This window comes from Marmota marmota, unplaced genomic scaffold (genome assembly GCF_001458135.2).
Source record: "Marmota marmota marmota unplaced genomic scaffold, marMar, whole genome shotgun sequence".
Taxonomy (NCBI): domain Eukaryota; kingdom Metazoa; phylum Chordata; class Mammalia; order Rodentia; family Sciuridae; genus Marmota; species Marmota marmota.
The window spans coordinates 19,118,380-19,139,209 of NW_026000153.1; the positions used below are offsets into that span (position 1 = coordinate 19,118,380).

The 20,830-nt window shown below is 38.7% G+C and overlaps 1 protein-coding gene across 1 annotated transcript in view; it reads right to left on the reverse strand.

Moving 5' to 3' along the window:
* Positions 1–12,590: 12,590 nt before the first annotated feature.
* LOC125611475 (cytochrome c oxidase assembly factor 1 homolog) overlaps positions 12,591–20,830 on the reverse strand; it is an 8,512-nt gene continuing 272 nt past the window's right edge. Inside the window, 4 exon segments of the mRNA XM_048786312.1 lie at positions 12,591–13,689; positions 13,692–13,823; positions 16,053–16,107; positions 19,120–19,180. Coding sequence (XP_048642269.1) covers positions 13,594–13,689; positions 13,692–13,823; positions 16,053–16,107; positions 19,120–19,180 — 344 coding nt within the window. The 3' untranslated portion in view covers positions 12,591–13,593.

Consider the following 20,830-nt stretch of genomic DNA (forward strand, 5'->3'; position numbering starts at 1 on the left):
TTCCAGAACATGAATTCTCAGTTGAGTTGTTTACCAGAAGGAAATGAGTCAAGCCCAGAAGGAGACCACTTGGAAAAGGCTAGCAAACTTTACAGCAGAGAGAAGTAGCTAGGAGACAGATATACAGAGTAGGAGGAAAATTCACCTGTAAGAAGAAAAGATGATATTTTGGTGAAGACAGTTGTTCACTTAGTGTGGTATTGGGGATCAAACTCAGGGCCTCATACCTGCTAGGCAAGGGCTCTTATTTTTATTTGAAACAGGGCCTAAGTTGCTCAGACTGACTTTGAACTTATGATCCTCCTGTTTCAGCCTCCCAAATAGCTGGGATTACAGGCATCCATACCTGGCTAGTTAAGGTCATTCCTAAGTATCATTTAAAATGTACAGTAATTCTCTTAGTCATTTTCTTTTAAAAGTATCTTTCCTGATTATGCTCTTATTTCTTATTCTCATTTTAATCATCCATCTGAAATTATAGGAGGAAAAAAAAGGCCTATCCTATTTAATCTACCCCCAGCTTGGTAAAGGGTTAGTGGTAAAATTGAAACAAGTAGTTTATTATCAATTATATATTTTAAATGCTTAATACTTGAGTTGTTAATTATTATTTAAATCTTACTACTTTCTCAAGCATATTTTCTTGGTGTGTGTGGTGTGAAAGAGAGAGAGAAAGAGAGATGTTGGGGATCAAATCCAGGGTCTTGTATGTGCTAGGCAAACACTCTCACTGAGCTATAGCCCTACCTTTTCTTGAATTTTTAGGATAAATACCATATTAAAGTAAGTGCTTAAAGTAAATTCTTACCACAGTATCCTCCTGGATTTAAATAAAATTTTGGTTTATAAGAAAAATCTCAGGATAAGAAAGATGTTAGGATATTGGGAAAAGAGATGTTTTGCCTAATATGTCCTGATGCTTGTTAATTAAAATATAGGTCTATGTTGAGAATTCATGGAGGATCTTAAAGAGAGTTTTAGTAGCCTATTATTTGAGACTATCCCTAAATTAACACTGAAAAATTATCATTTTTTTAAAGAATGCTTTTATGGAAAGCTTCAGAAATTTACAAAGGTGAGAAAAGAGTAAAATAAACTCCCAATTGGCCAGCTTCAAACTTAAAATATTGCCTTCTAGATTCATGTGTGGAATACTTTAAGGCAAATTCCAAGCACTGAAAAGGAATTTACAGTGAAAAAAAAAATGTATGGTTCCCTCTGGGGGTGGAGCAGAAGCAGAGAACTGACTGGGAAGGAGCCTAAGGGAATTTTCTGGGCCAAGGGAAATGATCAATATCTTAATAGAGTATGGGTTACATGGGTGCAAGCATTTGTAAAAACACATGGAATTGTTTATACTCAAATTTGTGCATCTTGCTAGATGTAAATTTTACCTTTAAAAACATTTGAAACTTTGATCTCTAATAGTTTTTTGCTTTTACAGTTAGCAATTCTGGAACTCCCTTTTGTATATATGATACTTAAACAGACTAGGACATATACCTAGGATAATGAGAGCCAGGTTTCCCATTGTTAGAGAAGAGAGTTATCATTCAAATGTGGGAAGAAGAGGTCTCAAGTATGTGTATTTGTGAACCTATTAAGTATATTTGCTAACACAGGACAAATGAATGTAGCTCAAGGTTTCTTGGAGTTTGTGCTTATAGAATATATCCTACCAAGCATGTTGAGTCAATAGTTCCACAGTCACTTGAAATATTTCTTCTCTATATGGCTCATTTGTTTCAATTTTTCAAATACTTTAGAAATGTTCATTTTTAACTTATGTAAACACGGTCCCAATGTCAAGACCATAAGACAGTACATTTTCAGGAAGGTCTAGTTCAACATCCCTATTCCATACAACTCCCTCTGTTTTCTTCCCTAACTACTTTTGATTTTATACTTCCCTTTTTTCTTTTTGCAAGTAGAAGCCAACACACAACTCCTTTTTTTAAAAAAGAGAGAAAGTTTGCCTACTAATCACATTGCCCTTCACTTAAAAATATAGATTGATAGTCTCCAGATCCATCCATTCACTGACAAACTAAAAAGAACCAATTAAAATGTGTGTGTGTGTGTGCGTGTGTGTGTACATGTATGTATTGAGCATCTCTGAGTCAAAAATCAAAAGCTTTTTGAGTGTTGATATATGTTCAAAAGTTGTATTTTGTAGCATTTTGGATTTCCAGATTAGAGATGCTCAGCCATTAAAGTCTAGACATTTATTCCAAAATCTGAAACATTTCTGATCCCAAGCATATTGGACAAGTAATCTAGAACCTATATGTCCCTAGCAGTAAAGTATATTTCTAATCCCTTTTCAGAAGTATAGATTCCCCTCAATTATTTGGACGTAACAAAGTTTATTTGACCACTTCTTCACCACTGGATATTGTAGAAATAAATGTTCAGTGGTTTTTTTCCCCCAGATTTTTGCTATTACACATAATACTATATTGAATTATCTTGCACAAATGGAATTTTATATTTCGGCCTGCACATCTCTAGGAAGGAATCCTACATGTGAGATTGCTAGGTAGGTAGTGCACTTGGAAATACTTCTAGATACTGTCAAATTCCCTTCCACAGATTTACCATTTTTTTGTTACCACCAACAATTTTAGGATATCTGTTTTATCACAGTCTACCAAGAAAACAGGTTGTCAAATTTTAGATATTGCTGCCAAGTTCCAGAAGAAAACTGGTATCTCCTTTATGCAAAGTTGAGTATCTTCTTAGTATGCTGGAGTTGTGGTCATTTTTCTGTAAATTTATTCATGTCTTTTGCCCATTTTCCTTTTGGATTGCTATTTTTCTCAATTTTTGGAAGGTCTTTGCAAATTAGGAATATTTTATTTAAATTGATAATATTTCCCATAATTTATCTTTTTTTTTTTTTTTTGCTTTTGTTACTATCATACTTGCAGAAATTTTTTATTTAACCAAATGCCGCAGTCTGGCTGGGCACAATCAGGAGCCACTTGTCAAAAGAAACTAACTTTATTTTTAGAACCACACACGCCAAACAAAACAGCCTCTCAGGAAAAATCCTCAGAACCTCAACTGCCACCACCGGCTTTCCACAAGCCTCNAATTGGAACAACACAAAATCATTATAATAGCCTCCTGAAATGTCCATCCGTCCTTTCTCCCTATCTGTTCCTCAGATGTGAGCGGTTTTTCTTCCATCTTACACATCTCCAGGGACAGGCAAGTTAAAACAAAAGTGAAACAAAATAACAAAAGAAGAATCTTAAAATGGCTACCCATCCTCTCGCCCTGCCCTCAGGGGCGAGCAGTTCACTTACCCTCAGTCACTCCCCGTGCGAGCCACCACTTATTAGAATATTAGAATATATTAGAATATCCTTATTCTAAACATTGAATCATGGTCTGGAGTTTTTTTTCATTTCCAGATTACAAAAGAATTTATCCATACTTTCTTTTCTGCTAGTACTTATATGGTTTCATTTTAGATTTCCAGATTAGAGATGCTCAGCCATTAAAGTCTAGGTATATATTACAGTCTGGTCTCTTACAAAGCCACTGGCATTAAATTATAGGGTCCACCCTGATGACCTCATCTAATCCTAATCAATCTGCAAAACCACCAGGAGCAGCAGGGGTACAAACCTGTGTTCCTAGCTACTCTGGAGGTGGAGGTGCACATCAGCCATTAAGTCTAGGCATATAATCCATTTACATTTAGGTCTTTGATTCATTTGAAATTCTTTTAGAGTTTGCATAATGAATTCAAATCTGTCTCTGGCATAGAGATTTTTTTTTTTTTTTCCCCTGCAAGGTACTGGGGATTGAACCCAGGGGCACTTAACCACTCAGCTGTATCCCCAGCCCAGGGTCTTACTGAGTTGTCCAGACTGGCCTTGAACTTGGGATCCTCCTCCTTTAGCCTTCTAAGTAGCTGGGATTACAGATGTTCGCCATGGTGCCCAGCTCAGTATTTTGTTTTAATTTTGGTAAGATTGACTCTCTCTTTTTTTCTTTGCAGGGATTCTGTCTTCCTTTGTTTACTCATGTTTATAAAGTAAGTTCATAATTAGCTTGTCTAACTTGAAAAATTTAATATTTTTATTGATACCACATTAAATTTAACTTGGGGAGAACTGACATATACTTAAGATGAAAAATCTTACTGAGAACATGATACATCTTTCCATTTGTACAGTTCTGCTTTTTTGCCTTTCAAGAGAATGTTTTTGCATTTTTATGCAAGTTTTTTATTTTTTTGGTTGAGACAGTTTCTAACTATGCTACCCAGACTGCTCTCAAACTCTTGAGCTCAAACAGTCCTCCCACCTCCACTTCTAGAGTAGCTAGGAACACAGGTTTGTACCCCTGTTGCTCCTGGCAGTTTTGCAGATTGATTAGGATTAGATGAGGTCATCAGGGTAGACCCCTATAATTTAATACATGTGGCTTTGTAAGAGATCAGACATACTCATAAGGAATTATCCATACATACTCATAAGGAATTATCATACTCATAAGGAATTATCCATTCTCCTCTGATTATTTTTAATATACTTAATTTTTATCAAATGTCTTTTAGTATCTAAAAAAAACCAGCAATTTCCCTTCTAAGCTCTATTACTCTGAAGAATTATATTAATGGATCTACTAATATTGAACTACCCTTGCATTCCTGGAATAAACAACACTTAGTCCCTGTTAACACCCAGGGTGGCCTAGATTGAGGTGTGGTAACAAATAGCCCCTAACCTTAGGAGCTTACAAGCATTTATTTCTTGTTCATGCTACATGTCATACAGTGGGTCAGCTGTTCCAGAACTCAAGGCCTTTGAGTAGCTGCCATCTGAAACATTACCTATTAAGGAAGAAGGAAAAGATGATATTATGAACCAAGGGTTCTCCCTTAACTTTTGCTTAGAAATCATGTCACTTCTACTCACAGAACAAATTACATGTCACACCTATAAGTTCAACAAGGCAGGGATGTATAATCCTCCACAGGAATGAGCAATGCAAAGAAGAAGAACCAGAATATTCTGTGAAAAACAATACAGTGTACCACTTATATGTCATTGGGCTTTAATATTTTATTTAGAATTCTTCCATCAACTTTCATAGGGGAAATCACTCTGTTTATATAGTTTCTCACTTGGTAAAAATAACTTGGACATAAAAGTAAGACTGCAAGGTAATTGACACATAGTAACTAATGTTAAGTATTTTGCCAGGCCCAGTGGCATGCCTGTAATCCCAGCAGCTCAGGAGGCTGAGGCAGGAGGACCAGCAAAAGCGAGACACTAAGCAACTCAGTGACACCCTGTCTGTAAATAAAATACAAAACAGGGCTGGGGAGGTAGTGCCCCTGACTTAAATCCCCAGTACACCCCCTCCAAAAAAAGTATCTTGATGGCTTATTGTTGAATAATAATAAAAGCCTTTTGATATTATACTACATCTAAATTAAAATATTTTCCTTTTAAAAAGAAAAAAAAAAAAAAAAAGTCCCTTTGGAAAATTTCTCCTGGAAAGAAGAGGGGAAAAAATGAAGGAATTTAGGAATGAAAAATACCTTCTCCTGAAAAGCGAAATTTCACTGACCTCCACCCAACATGTGTCTTAGGAGTATGTTTTTAATATTTGTCACTTGCCACTTTCCTACCCTGGCTGGTAAAATGTGAGTTTCTCCGCACACATTCCAGACAGTACTTTCTACTGAGCAACTGTGCTAAAGTTGGCCAAAGGACATGCCTGAACGGAGCAGCTTACTAAAGAGGCAAGAATCTTCCTGTGGGAGTAGCCTGGAGGTTTTCCTATCAGCCTCTGCCCCCTGAAATCCCCCACCCTACCAAGTCTATGAGCCTCCTGTGTAAACAGCAGCTTTTGCCTGGGCATCCAACAAGCAAACATTGCCTCACCTGTAAGGCAGGCGATTTGTTAATGTTTATTCATATTTTTCATATAGATAAACCAAACTGAAAACAAGTAGTCCAATGGCCTAAGGCCACTTCCAGAGCTGCTTGCTTCCTCAAAGTCCCCTGGAGCACTGCTGCTTGAGTATTTTCCTTACCTTTCCCATAGCAAAGGACACCATGCATCAAGTTCTGGCTGTTTCCCATATAAGTAATTTAGTTCAGCTTCATCTTTGGTATATAACTTTACCAAAACTGGGCATAATAAAACCCTGTCTTAAGGTATTATCAAGTCCCTGGGTTAGTGAATAGAGAATATTCACTAATATTCACCTAATATTTGGAGGCGAAAGCCAACTAATTCTAGAAAATGGAAACAAATGACAATGAAATTTGTGATAGTTATCTGAGTTCTACAGGTCCTGTTAGTACACATTCAGCACATTTCAGTCTCTGAAATCTTCATTAACAGTTAATATAATACTTACTCCAAAATCTCTGACAGACACAAACTACATTCAAATGTTAACACTGGCATTCACATTATGGCCAACCTACCTTCCCAGCCTTTTCTTTTACTTTATCTACAGCTAACCTAAACACTGGCCAAACTGGAAGTCTTTCTTCTGAGACATAGCTCCTGCCTGCCTCCGTGGGTGGTTTTTGTGTGTGTGTGTGTGTGTGTTTTTGTGGTTTTTTTAATATTTATTTTTTAGCTTTAGGTGGACACAATATCTTTATTTTTATGTGGTGCTGAGGATCGCATGCCAGGCAAGCATGCTACCACTTGAGCCACATCCCCAGCCCTCCTTGGGCGTTTTTGTTCTTGCTGTTTTTCCCAGCGGAAGGCACTCTCCATCGTGTCTGCTTATCAAAACCTATAAGAGTTCAAGGCCAATTGGGACACTGTTCCACACATCTATAATTCTGACAGTTCTCGAAAGCTCTTTCTCCAGTCTGGGCTCTTTTTAATGGGATGTGCTAGGGGCACTTGTTCCAACTGGGCTCATGGCAAAAAGTCACCTTCTCCTCTAATGACAATATGCATTATCCAAGACATCATCCACGTAGTTAATGGGAGTCAAGACTGAGTCACAGTGATTACAGGATATACAGGAAGTATAACACACATCATTTCTATCCTTAAAGAACAGGAAAGACAATGTCTACTACAATGACCAAGTTTCAGCCTGTTCAGAATTACCCACAAAGATGCTATATACATAAATGGAAGTGAACTTGAAAAAATACCTGGTGGGGCGTGGTGGTGCACACAAGTAATTCCAGGTACTTTGGAGGCTGAGGCAGGAGGATTGAAAGTTTGAGCCAGCCTGAGCAACTCAGTGAAACACTGTCTCAAAATTTAAAATATTAAAAAGGCCAGGGTATAGCTTAAAGAGCACTTGCCTAGTATATGCAGGTCCCTGAGATCAATTCCCAGCACCAAAAAATTACCAAAAATAAAAGCCAAAGATGGTAACTCTCAAGTAGAAATAGTAGTTTTTCACTATTTCCTGTCATTTGGATTAAAAAGCCTCTTCATTGAGTCAAATTGTACACAAACAAAAACTGTCACTTGCTTTTACTTCAGGCCCACCCCATTTTACTATGCTTTGGCCGTAGCAATGAAACAAAAAACCCTAACATACACAGAAAGGAAGTAAAAGTTGTCAAAGAAGTGTCAGATCTGAAGCAATACATAATCTGACATATACACAATAGTATGTAATTGTTAAAGAATAAAGGGGCACCAAAATCTGTGTACAGTGAGCTATTATTTTAAAAGACTTTGGAGGTTGTAATACTTAGCAATGAACACACTTGCTCTCAGGGAAACAGAATGATTTTTCACTGTATAAACAAAGAACATTAAGTGTATTTTTAAGGCACAAACTCTAGAGTAGAATGATTAAACATCTCATACTCTACTGGCATGTTTTTTTTTTTCCCCTGACAAGTTTTTTCTCCAAAGAATATTAAGAATGCAAGAAAGATCTTATGAATATCCCTCACTGTAGACAATTACAATTATATTATGCCTCATAATACTAAGAAGGTTAAATGGGCCTTTTCAAAGCAAACATACCATAACTTCTGTTTTTGTAAATTCTGATTCTCAGAAGGAAAATCTTTTAAAGCTTCACAATATCGTTTCTTGTACAACTAATACTAGCTAAGAATACAATGCTCTAATATGTGGTTAAATGGCTTGGAAAGCAGAAGGTTAAGGACCTACTAGCTTTAAACTCACTTTTCCACAATAATTTTATACATATTTATGTACATACATAAGCTTTCAAACTTTTGGGATGTTTTGGTATTAAAGCAATTTTGCAAATCTTTAATCAGACACACAGTCGGGAACTGAAATAAAAACAAGAAGGAAAAAAAAAAAAGCAAACACAAATTTCCAAAATGATTTTGAGAATGCCCACAAGCTACATAACTACTAACATGAATTCAGGGTAGAATGACCAAAACAAAAGTACCTGGTCTTTTCTCAGCAGTCTAATGCCAAAACTTTAAAAGCTTCTTTAATGCTAGTAAACCTTAGCCTTTTTATTGATGGAGCTAAAAATTAGGGGGAAGGGGTGGGGAGAGGAAAAGAAATGAGAACCAACAGAGATCAACATTTTATTATTAATACTCATTCCTTTTATCTTATGCTTTGCTTTTATATAAATACAGACCACTTAAATAAATTACCTTATAAACTTATAATAAAAATATTTTGATTTAGTTTAAAAACCACAATAGCATTTGTTTGTGGTCAAATTAGAATTATACCCACATTACCATATGCCCACACCTAGAGCCAAGAGAACTGGCTCACAGGAGTGTCTGCACGCAGATGGCTGTCATTCCTGGTGAGCACATGGTGGAGATGAGAGAGGCCAAACTTGAAGAATGCTGTCATTCTAATTATTTTTACTCCATTTTTTTACTGTATCTTCTCTCTGACCACGAACACAGGAATCTTCTGCCCATCCTTGGGCTCCAAGACAACCTCCTGAAGTTGCCACCTAAAAAGCCAAAAGGATTGTCTCTTTAATCTACAAATCAGAAGCAAAATACGTAGTCCAAAAGTAATGGAGAAGTAGAGGATAGGAAAGGCAGCAGAACACAACAGACACTAGTATGGCAATATGTAAATCAATGGATGTGTAACTGATGTAATTCTGCAATCTGTATATGGGGTAAAAATGGGAGTTCATAACCCACTTGAATCAAAGTGTGAAATATGATATATCAAGAACTATGTAATGTTTTGAACAACCAACAATAAAAATTAAAAAAAAAAAAAAGAAGAAGAATGTCTTGGGCTGGGATTATGGCTCAGTGGTAGAGCACTTGCCTAGCACAGGCGAGGCCCTGGGTTCGATCCTCAGCACTACGTAAAAATAAATAAGTAAAACAGAGATATTGTGTCCAACTACAACTAAAAAAATAAAAGAACATGATTTAAAAAAGAAGAAGAATGTCAGCATTTTTAAAACATAATTTTACATCAGTGCTGTGTTAACATCATGTTTTAACATTCTGCACTGGGCTCTCATTTAATCAAGGCAGGTTTATGGATCACTGACTGACAGGTGAATGGAAGGGGCATCAGGAAGGAGAGGGAGCAGCTTATTTCCCATTTCCTAATTCACATCAACCTTCAATTCCTGGCCTGGAATCCAGCCAGCTCCTCCACTAATCCCAGGCTCAGAGGTCAATGAGCCCAGGGTGAGGTAGGTGGGGGCTGCCTTAGGGCTGCCTGTTCCTTTTGTCCTCAGGAATTAAAACACATCCTGGCTAAACAGCAAACATCTCTGAGAGAGGCTTCCCGTGGGGGAAGTGAGTGGATGTAGCTATTGGCAACCAGACAAGAAAAGCCAATTAACTGGGTGGAGGGCTTATGCTGAGAATGTGATGAATAATTTTGGATTAGGACTCCATGCCTTTATTCGCTTGTAATGACTGAGGCAGCAGAGTTAGAAGCTGGAATACAGCATCAAATTATTGTAGACTAAACCACTATAACTATCAAGTGTTTCAAATTCAGCAGCAGGAAGAGAGGACAATTCAGTAGATTGTATTGGATAAATTGTCTGGACTGAGCTAAAAGCCAAAGCACGGACTCGCTGCCCAGCCACGAAGCTTTCAGCTTCCAGCTTTGAAAACTAATTCTTATTACTGCCATCATTTAGCGACAAATGAATCAGCGTTGGTTTTTTTGTTGTGGTTTTTTTTGTTTGTTTGTTTGTTTTTTGTTTTGTTTTCCATCAGGAGATTCTCTACTCCCCAACATCCTACCACTTTCCCATAACACCTTTGAAAGAGGGCAACTCTGGGTGATCTGGTGTAGAGATGGCCCTCTGACTTGGATCCAAAAACAGGAATTTTCAACAGTGGGTGTAAATTGTCAGAGAGGAGAAATGCAATTTGAGACATCGTTATCATCTCAAAACTATCAAAACAGGGCTTCCTAGAGCCAGGTCTATAAAATCCAATGATTAGCTGCAGAATCAAGTTGTTTTCTAACAGCCCATCTGGAGAATCCAACTGTTTTTCCAAATGTTCTGCCCTCTTTACATGTTTTGGTGAGGTCAATGGCAGACCTTTCATTTGGCAAAAAAAAAAAAAATGTTTTTATACATCAAAATAATAAGATGAATTCATAAACAAAAATACAGCTAAGTGAATAGGCTTGGGATAAACAAGTAGAGCAAAACGCTAAATGTGGACTACAAATAGCAGCTATTGGGTGTTCACAGTATAAGTTCTATCTTTTCTGAATGTTTGAAAATTTCTATACTAAAATAGGGAAGAAATAAGATAAAAATGAAATCCACTGTTAAATAGAGAAACTATTTATTACCAGCAAATTTTGGCCTGGACCATAAAGAACAGGCTTTAAGGAAAAAGAACTGTTGGACATCCACAGGGTCTGCATCTGGGAATTCAACCAACAGAGGATCAAAAATATTTTTAAAAATGCACAGACTTAAGCTGGAGATGTGGCTCAAGCTGTAACGTGCTCTCCTGGCATGTACGGGGCGCTAGGTTTGATCCTCAGCACCACATAAAATAAAATAAAGATGTTGTGTCCATCTACAACTACAAAAAAAAATTTAAAAATGAACAGACTTGGGCTGGGGTGTGACTCAGTGGTAGAGCACTTACCTAGCAAGTGTGAGGCACTGAGTTTGATCCTTACACCACATAAAAATAAATAAAGGTATTTTTTTAAATACACAGAGTTTTGTCATTATTTCCTAAACAATAAGTATGACATTTATTTACACACTGTTTACATTGTGCTAGTTATAGGTAATCTATTGACAATTTAAAGTAAATGAAAGGGTGTGCATAGTTTATATCCAAATACAGCTAATCCTTGAACAACAAATGTTTGTGCAGTGGAGGTCACTCATATTTGGGCTATTATTTTGGAGAGATCTTTGACAATTAAAACAACTTGTAGAAGCTAATAAACTCCGTAGCTTAGAAATATTTTTAAAAATTAAGAAAAACATGTCATGAGTGCATAAAATATATGTAAATAGTCTTTTATAATTTACTACCATAAAATATACACAGATATATTATAAAAAGTTAGAATCTATGGGCTAGGGATTTAGCTGAGTGGTAAAATGCTTACTAACATGCACATGGCCCTGGCTTGATCCCTAGCAGCACTCCCCACAAAAGTTAAAATTTATCAAAACTTATACAAACAGACCTGTACATGGTGCCATTTGCAGTTCAGAGAAATGTAAACAGTTGTAAAGACATAGTATTAAATCAACTGCATAAAATTAACTATAGTACTAGACTACTGTAATAATTTTTGTGGCTACTGCCTCTTGCTGTTGCAGTGAGCTTCATGTTGCAAATATCTGCTTAAAATGCCCTATGATGCTAATCATCTCCATGTGAACGGTCTCTGTCCAGTAAATTGCATATTTCAGTAAAAAGTGATACCACAAGGTTTTGAGCATTTTCACCAAATATAATACATACAACATATAAAATATATGTTAAATTGACTAGGTTATTGATAAAGGCAACAGCAATAAAGTTTTGGGGGGTGTCAAAAGTTATATGTGGATTTGTGACTGCATAGGGACCCTAACCTCTATGTTGTTTATTGGTCAACTATATCACACCATTTTATCTAATGAACTTTAACATCTGCAGATTTAGGTATTTTGGCAGGGTGTAGAGGGAAGTCATGGAGCCAATCCCCTGTGGATACTGAGGGATGACTTTACTTTTATCATAACACTGTAGTATGAGTTTCTTTTGTAGTTAAAACATTCCATTAAAGCTATTTCCATTAAAAACAATAAAAAACATTGCAATGGTACATGTCTGTAATCCTAACAATTTGGGAGGCTAAAGCAGGAGGATCATAAGTTTGAGGCCAGCCTGGGCAGGTTAGAGAGACCCTGTCTCAAAATAAAAAATGGGCTGTGGTGTACCTCAGTGGTAAAATGATAAAGTAAGCCTGGGTTCAATCCCCTGTACCACAAAAAACAACAATACAAATAGCTGGGGATGGTGGTGCTTGCCTGTAATCCCAGCTACTTGGAAGGTATACACAAGAGGATCACAAGTTCCAGAACAACATGCACAACTTTAGTGAGACCCTGTCTCAAATAAAAAAAGGGATGGGTATTTAGCTCAGTGGTACAGCACTTGCCTAGCCCTGGGTAAAATCCTCAGCACCACAAAAAAAAAAAAAAAAAAAAAAAACATAAAGTAGGTCAGATCATCTCACTCTTATCCTCAGAATACTTAACAGGTTTCTGCTGCCAAAATCAAGTGTGCACACCTTACTTGATGATGTTTCAGCTCTTCACATGCCTTCATAGCAAGGGGACACTGATACAACACACCAATGACATGCCTTCATATGCACACTGCTCCTTGTCTGACATTCTTTTTCCACTTTTCAAAACCTCCACAACAATCCCTAGGTCCTCTAACTGCTCCCACTCCGGCCCTGTATCTCAGCAGCAGTGTTTCTTTCACCCTGTCTTATTCTAGAACGTGAACCTGTGACTTCCCCAAGTGCCTTCCACATGTCTGCATGTCTGTATGTCTGCTTCTCCATGTAGGTTAAAATCATTCCTCCGATCAGAGCATGAACTCAAATGTATTTGTTAAACAGAAGAACAAATATATTTTATTTTCAAGTGAGTTTTTACCAAGCTGAACTACACAAAAAGTAAGATTTAGATCAAAAGAATGGATAAGCATTATGGAAGCAATGTAAATAAACTTTAAAGGTTAAAGAGCTGGTTACATCTGAATGAGGGCTAATATAGATATAGTTTAAATTCAAAACCAAAGTTGTGGAAAACCACTACTGATCATTCTCTACCTTCAGTCTATGATGGCACCGTTAGCACACCTGCTATATCCCTACCACATCACTTCTTCCAGAGAAGAAGAAAAAATGTAGAAAATAAATTAGTCCACAATAAATCAAAAATATATTTTACATAAATATAATATTTAAAATCCAATATTTAAAATAAAAACTTTTTTTAAGGTGCTAAGCCTAATGGCCATCTTACTTAGTGAACTTTGCCATGCCAGACCCTTAACTCCAGCTTCCTTTATAAGCTTCTTTCCAGGTGACACAGTTCCCGCCTCTCCCTCTTCCTAACCCCGCCTCTCCCTCTTCCTAACCTGTTCATAGAGAGAGCCTATTAACCCAGGCAACAGTAATGTCCACAAAGTTGTGCTTGCTGGGGGGCTGGAGGTAGTGAACATGGAGGGGAGTGCTCAGAGAGCTTCCAGTACCTCAGGGTGACTGTGTAGCTGCTCCAACGGCATTTGATAAAATGAAGCCCTGGAAAAACCTTCTAGATAGGAAAGACAGATGTTATTTTTTTCTTTCTTAAACTTGGTCAGACAGAATATCTCTGTAGAAAGTTAAATAATACAACTGATAGAATGGAAATGGAAATGTGAAATTTGAAGATGGAAGAATAATTAGGGACCATATACTCTAAACTGTCCATTTTACATACTCAAAAGGCAATATTTACAGAGATGTGCAAGGTCATCTGAACCTTTCTATGCCTTGACTTCTTCTCTCCCTCACCTCATTCACTGCCTCATTTCCCTTCAATTAAGGGGTTTGATCAGCTCTTCTTTAAGTTTCTTCTCAGTTCTCAAGTCCTATGATTCTGTAACTTGCTCAAAGTGACACAGTTCCGGAAAACAGGGTCCCAAATCTGTAATAGCTGGTTTCCAAATATTGCTGCTTCCACTAAAATGAGCTATAAAGTAGACCACAATATTCACAACAAAAACCTTGGGCCAAGATATGGCATGGAAATGCTCATTTGTCAAGTTTACAGACTTGAGCCAACATTTCAAGCAGAACTGCTCTAACACTCAGGAACCCTTCTTAGCCAGAAGGCTACTGGGAACCTTCAGAAGCATCTCCCTGAAGGGATAAAGTGCAAAGAAGGAAGAGAGCAATTGTAGGCTTCCTAAGTAGGGTGTTTGGTTTGGCAACAAGAAAGAACTTTCCTCCTATAAGTTCAACCACAGTAATGAAGGAGGCATGAGCATGGAGAGGCCAAAGATTATACCCCTGCTTCTGCTTCCCAGGAATGGAGCTTCAAGCATGACCAAGGCGCCAGCCATATTAGCAAAAGGAATAGCAGAGGCTTCATCCAGAAAACTAGTCTTTTTTTAATATTTATTTTTTAGGTGTACTTGGACACAATACCTTTATTTTATTTATTTTTATATGGTGCTGAGGATCGAACCCAGGGCCTCGCACATGCTAGACGAGCGCTCTGCCGCTGAGCCACAACCCTGGCCCCAGACAGCTAGTCTTTACTGAGTGATTCCTATGGTGAGAAACTGTTCTCAACATTTCATATTTTCATAATCCTCTATATCTCTACTCACAGGTTCTACAACTCAATTACTTCTCACAACCATTTTATTCATACTGATATTGCTCTTCATTACACAGAGAATGTAACTAAGCCCAGGGAAGTTTCCCCTGTAAAGCTGCACAGCTAGTCAAGAGCTGGATCTGGGATTCAACCAGGGTAGCTAGGAGCCCAGACCTCACTACCCAGCTGGGCTCCATTAGCCAACTCCAGCTTCCTAAGGGGGAGAGACTGTCCCATCAGAAGGCTGAAACCTGACCGGAAAATGCACCCATTCCTGTTGAGTCCTGCCCCCATTCTTTAGGCAGAGGGGAGAGGAGGCCAAGTTATGTTACAGTCTGAATCATTCCTGGGCTCATCTCAGGCCACCTCCAGACTCAGGGACTTGACCAACTTTGCAGACAGGTAAAGAATGGGTGGAGAAGACACTGTGCCCTGTGTGCTTGTCTGCTGGTGACACACTCACGCCCTGTAAAGAAGTGAAAAGCTGCAGAGTCAGATTGAGAAGCCAAGCTGGGAGGAATAAAGCAGCATCAAAACAGTCAGTCCAGGACAAAAATGCTACTGCTTTGCCTCGAGTAGCATTGAAATGACCTTAAATGTCTTGGCTGCTGAGGATAATTGTGGCCTGTCTTTACAAATTCAAATTTGGATGCAGTGAGGCTGGAAGCTGCATCTATCAGGATTTTGCCTCTGTTGGGATTTTGCCATCCTGGACTCTGTTTTATTTCCTGCTCCTGCCAGCATATCTTACTCAAGATCCCCTCCTCCACTCAGTCAACAGCAGAGAATGGCAGGGCCAGCAGCCTGGCCACACTGGAGAAGTAGCCACAGTTTTCCCCACCTGTGAACCATCTGGTCTTCCTCTTCTCTCTGTTCTTTCTTTATATAATCTCAGAAATCTTGATGGATGCCCTGTGTGTGCACTGAAGTGAAAGCCTATCTTACTTTGCAAGGCTTCTTATGCAAATGAATCCTAGTCCTTTTATTTGTACTGTGGCTCCTGGAAAAAGGAGGATTATAGGATAAGAAGCAAGCTTTAGCCAATGTAATGGTGGACTGGCTTCTAAAATTGTCCTCTCCTCCTTTCTCTAATCGGCCCGAAAGCATCTCAAGTATTTCCTTTGATAGAGGAGCAGGACCACCAGAACTAGGAAGCCATGCCTCAGGCAGCTCCCTGGATACTTATTTTGTATAAGGTAATAAAAAAGAGGATAGGTCCCTGCCCTCAACACACTGGTGTAAAGGAACATTTTTTTCCCAGAGGCTTTGGGCATCCTGCTTCCTGGAGACTTAAAAACAAAAGATACAAATTTATTATAAGATTCTGTTCTGTGCCAAGAGCCTCTGCCTGGATTGGGCCCCACAGGAAAAGGGAGAGCTAAAAGGAGAAGCCAGCAAGGATGCAAGGTCACCCCCACACCCCCCTTGGCTTCCTTCTGAATGCCAGAGCCAGTTCTGGAGCCAAAGTTAAGTGCCCTCCCGAGGGTGCCCTCCCGAGGGTGGCCCTCATCCAGAACCCAGCCATGGGGGCGCCCTGCCATCCCCACCCAGCCAAGTACAGAGTGGGCATTCAGCCTCACCATGCTGACAGACAGAACCTGGCCTGTGTGCCAACCCCAGCACAGCCAGGAAGTACAACCACTTTGTCTCAGGCCCACTGGTAAACAGGAAGCTTATCCTTTTGTGGCACTAGCTGGTCTTGTAAGGCTTCAAATGGGCCAGAGCTGTCACTGGCTTCTTTCTTTCATTTTTTTTTAAATGCCCCACCCCCCTGGATGAGGAAACTTTGGTTCTGACTTTTGGGCTGAGTACACAGATGGAGTGGTGCCAGCTTAGCAAATACAGACATAAGATCCACCCTGGCATTAACTCCCGTCCCCAGAAGGCCTGGGTGGGGCTGGGAACAGCACGTGGGCCTTGATGGAGCCAATTCTCTTCCTTTTGGTAACCAAGTAATCACTGATCACCCCAGCCTGAGCCTTGAGCCTTTCTGGAAAGCTATAGGATACCTGGCATTAAAATAGAAGGAGGGCTGGGGTTGTGGCTCAGTTGTAGAGTGCTCGCCTAGCACGTGTGAGACCCTGGGTTCGATCCTCAGCACCACATAAAAATAAATAAGTAAAACAAAGGTATTGTGTCCAACTACAACTAAAAAATAAAAAATAAATAAAATTAAAAAACAGAATGAGACAATGACTATAGGGAACAGGACAGGACAATTCAAAAGCCTATAGGGTCAGACAGATCACATTCAGGAGATCAGATACTACAAAACTGAGGCCCACCCAACCCATCCAAGAAGACAGCTTTTACCTGGCTCTACGTGACTGTGGCTACGTGGGCCAAGTCTCAATGAATCTTTACATTTTTCAAAAGGTGCCAGGAATCAGTTCTTTTATGTGAAACTGCCTGAATTCTAAATGTTGACAACCACCACCAACAACAACAACAACAAAGACCTAACAAAATACACTTGTGGGTCAAATCTTTCTGTGGGCTTTTGGTTTCCTTTGGCTGCCAGGGCACCCTTACCCTAGGTGAGATTTAGGGAAATCACTCTTTGTCTTGGCTGACATTTCTTCAAAAAGGAAGGTGATTTTAGATAGAGATGGAAATGCCAGCTTTAGATAAAGAAAACGATAACTCATAAGTATGTGTGCCTCCATAGGAAGATTTAATCTTAAAATTAATTGTTCTTTAGGAAACAAAGTCTTTGATGTGACTTAAAGAGGTTAGAGGCACTGCAGCACAGGACTAGGTATAATGCTAGATCTGTGTCCATGCCCTCCACCCCCATTCTACTGGGGATTGAACCCAGGGGTACTCTACCCCCTGATCTATATCCTCAGACCCTTTTATTTTTTACTTTGAGAAAGGATCTTACTAAATTGCCCAGGTTGGCCTCAAACTTACAGTCCTGGTTCAGCCTCCTCAGTCACTGGGATTATAGGCATGCACCACTGCACCTGGCTCTGGCTAGATATGTAAAGCAGGCTGAACACATTTTCACAATTTCTTCCACCTTCCAGAATATGGAGAGTAATAACTGTCTACCTATCACTTCTGAAACCCTAAAGGTAAATGAATCCATAGACATCCTGTTGGAGAAATTCATCATGAGGATATTCTTTCTGAGAACTGATAATTAAACATGTCCTCGGATGGGGCTAGAATTGACTAGTTCTATAAAGAATCATAAATTGAACAAATTAGAGAGGATAAAGTTTTAGATCATCTTTGTATTATTTACTAGTATGCTGTTGTGTTCAACTAAGAAAAGGCTATTGAAACTCCAGACAGATATATATGCTGAACTTTGGCCGAGTGTTGTATAGTATGTAAGAATATTTACTGAAGTTGAGTGTAAAGTCAATTACAGTAATGTCATCTGGGAAAGGCCATTTAGTTCTCATAATGAAAATGGTCAGAGCATCTCCAAAGAATGTATTAGTCAGACTTTGCTTAATCTGAAGAGAACTCAACTGGGTGGAGCCGCCGGATTGAGGTCCACCAAGCTTTCCACTGTGCCACAGTTTGTGAAAGCCAGCTAAGACACCAGGGAAAAATATATCTGAAACAAGGCAGAAAACCTCCACCCAACTCTCATGTGAAGTTACAGCCACAAGTGAACACTAAAGACAGGAAGAAACCCACAGCTATTCGATGAGTGACTTTTGTTTACAGTCTAACGAATAATGCCCTGGTGGGTTCTGATGGAGAACTTTGCCCCCAGAACATCCCATTACCTTTTCTTTTCTTTCTTTTTTCTTTTTTAATTTTTTTAGTTGTAAATGGACACAATATCTTTATTTTATTTATTTATTTTCATGTGGTGCTGAGGATCGAACCCAGGGCCTCACACCTGTGAAGCTAGCATTGGACCACTGAGCTGTAATACAGCCCCAGCACACCCCATTACCTTTTGCTATTTTGTAGCACAACTCTCTTGAAAATCCTCAAAGGAACATCGCCCTGCAATGAAAAAAGATTTTATATTAAAATCATGTTTTCAAACAAAATTCTCTGTGGGTTCTAGCTTCATACAGTCAAGATTATTGGGGTTGGGGTGTAGCTCAGTAGTGTTTGCCTAGCATGAGAGAGGCCCTGGGCTCAATCCCCAGCACCACCAAAAAAAAAAAGAGAGAGAGATTTATTACCAGCCCAGACTTAGAACACGAAGTTAAATTTAAACCCTAAAACAAACCTTGCCTATAAAGGGCCCTGGTTTGTCCCATTTCTCTTCTGCCAAATTAGGAAGAAAAGAACAAAGCCTGATGGTTTCCTGTCGGTGTACTCTGTACCTTTTATTACAGCAACCAGAAAAATCAGTGTGGGCGGCCGAGGGGTACACAGCGGCAGGTGCTTTGACCACAGCACAAATGTGGGGCCAAGCAGCAGGTGGTTGGTAGAACTGAAGAAACTAGAGGTTTGCAGTATTGGCTGCAAATTAAAAACTACCTTCTTTTAAGGAGCTGGGGGAGGGAGGCGCTCAGTGGTAAAGCACTTGCCTAGCATGTGTGAAGCCTTGGGTTTGATCCCCAGCACCACAAAAAAAAAAAAAATCAGCTTTTCGGGGTTAAGATGAAACAATAGTAGAGTACAATAAACCTATACATGGACTTTAACAATATTGATAGTAACAGAAAACACATTTCTTACTATGATATACCTAAACATTTTATACAAAATAATTTATTTGATTCTCACCACCACCCCATAAAGTGTAAATCATTATCACCCCCATCTTACATGAGTAAACTGAGGCATAGAATTTAAATAATAAACCTAAACACAAATAACTGAGACTTGAACTCAAGTAGTCTGGCTCCCGGGTCTCTGCTCTGAAACACCAAGGTACGTTAAGATGTCTGATTACAGAAGTATTAGAATATGGGAGAAAAGGTATTTATAATTTATCTATGATATGAATTGTATTGCATTCTGCTGTCATTTATTTTTTAAAAATGTATAAAGCCAATTTAATGAGATGTTGGACAGAATGCTTTCACTAAAACAAAAAAAAGATGGTTACATTGAAAAAAAATTATCTAGATTTTTTTGTGTGTGTGTGTATGTGTGTGTGTGTGTGTGTGCGCATGGGATACGTGCTGGGGATCAAACCAAGGTCCTCATACATGTTAAAGAAAAACTCTACAACTGAGCTATGCCCTAAACCCCTCAAAATATTTATAGGAATATGCTTATTATTGATCATTTCAATTCAAAAATACTCCTTTCTCAGAGCTGCCAATCATGCAATCTCTTATGAGCCATTTTAACAGTAACACTGAAACTTCTGTATAGTGATACAGGAATTTCCAAAAATGAAAAAGGCTTCAGAACTTGCCAGCAAAACACAAGAAGCATGAGTAGGGTAGGAACTCACAGATAAAAATGAGAGCAGGAAACTGTATAACCTACCCTTACTGAGTATGTTCCATGATGATGCAAGGAGGGCCTGTGATAAGGGCTCAGAGATATAATTGCTTTTGTCTGGAGAATGTGTCCTTTAGGAATGGGATACATGGTACCTAACTGCCCCAAAGCCAACTACGGGTTTTTTTTTTTTCATATTTTTTATTGGTGCCTTATATTTGTATATATTGGTGGGATTTGTTGTTACATACTCATACATGCAAACAATATAATATGGCCACTATCATTTCCCAAAGCCAACTGTTTTTCAACTTCTTGCCAATATAATGATGTCCAGAGGTATCAAGGAGCAAACAGGCAAGCAGACAAGCTCAATGTTTAGCTCTGCTGCCAGATATAGTGGCACACACCTGTAATTCTAGTGGCTGGGAAGGTGAGGCAGGAGGATTGAAAGTTCAAAGCTAGCCTCAACAACTTAGCAAGGCCTTGGGCAACTTAGTAGAACCCTGTGTCAGAAAAAAAAATTAACAGAATGGGGAAGTGGCTCAGTAGTTAAGCACCCCTAGATTCAATGCCTGGTATAAAAAATATATATATATATTATTTATATATATATTTATATATATATATATATAT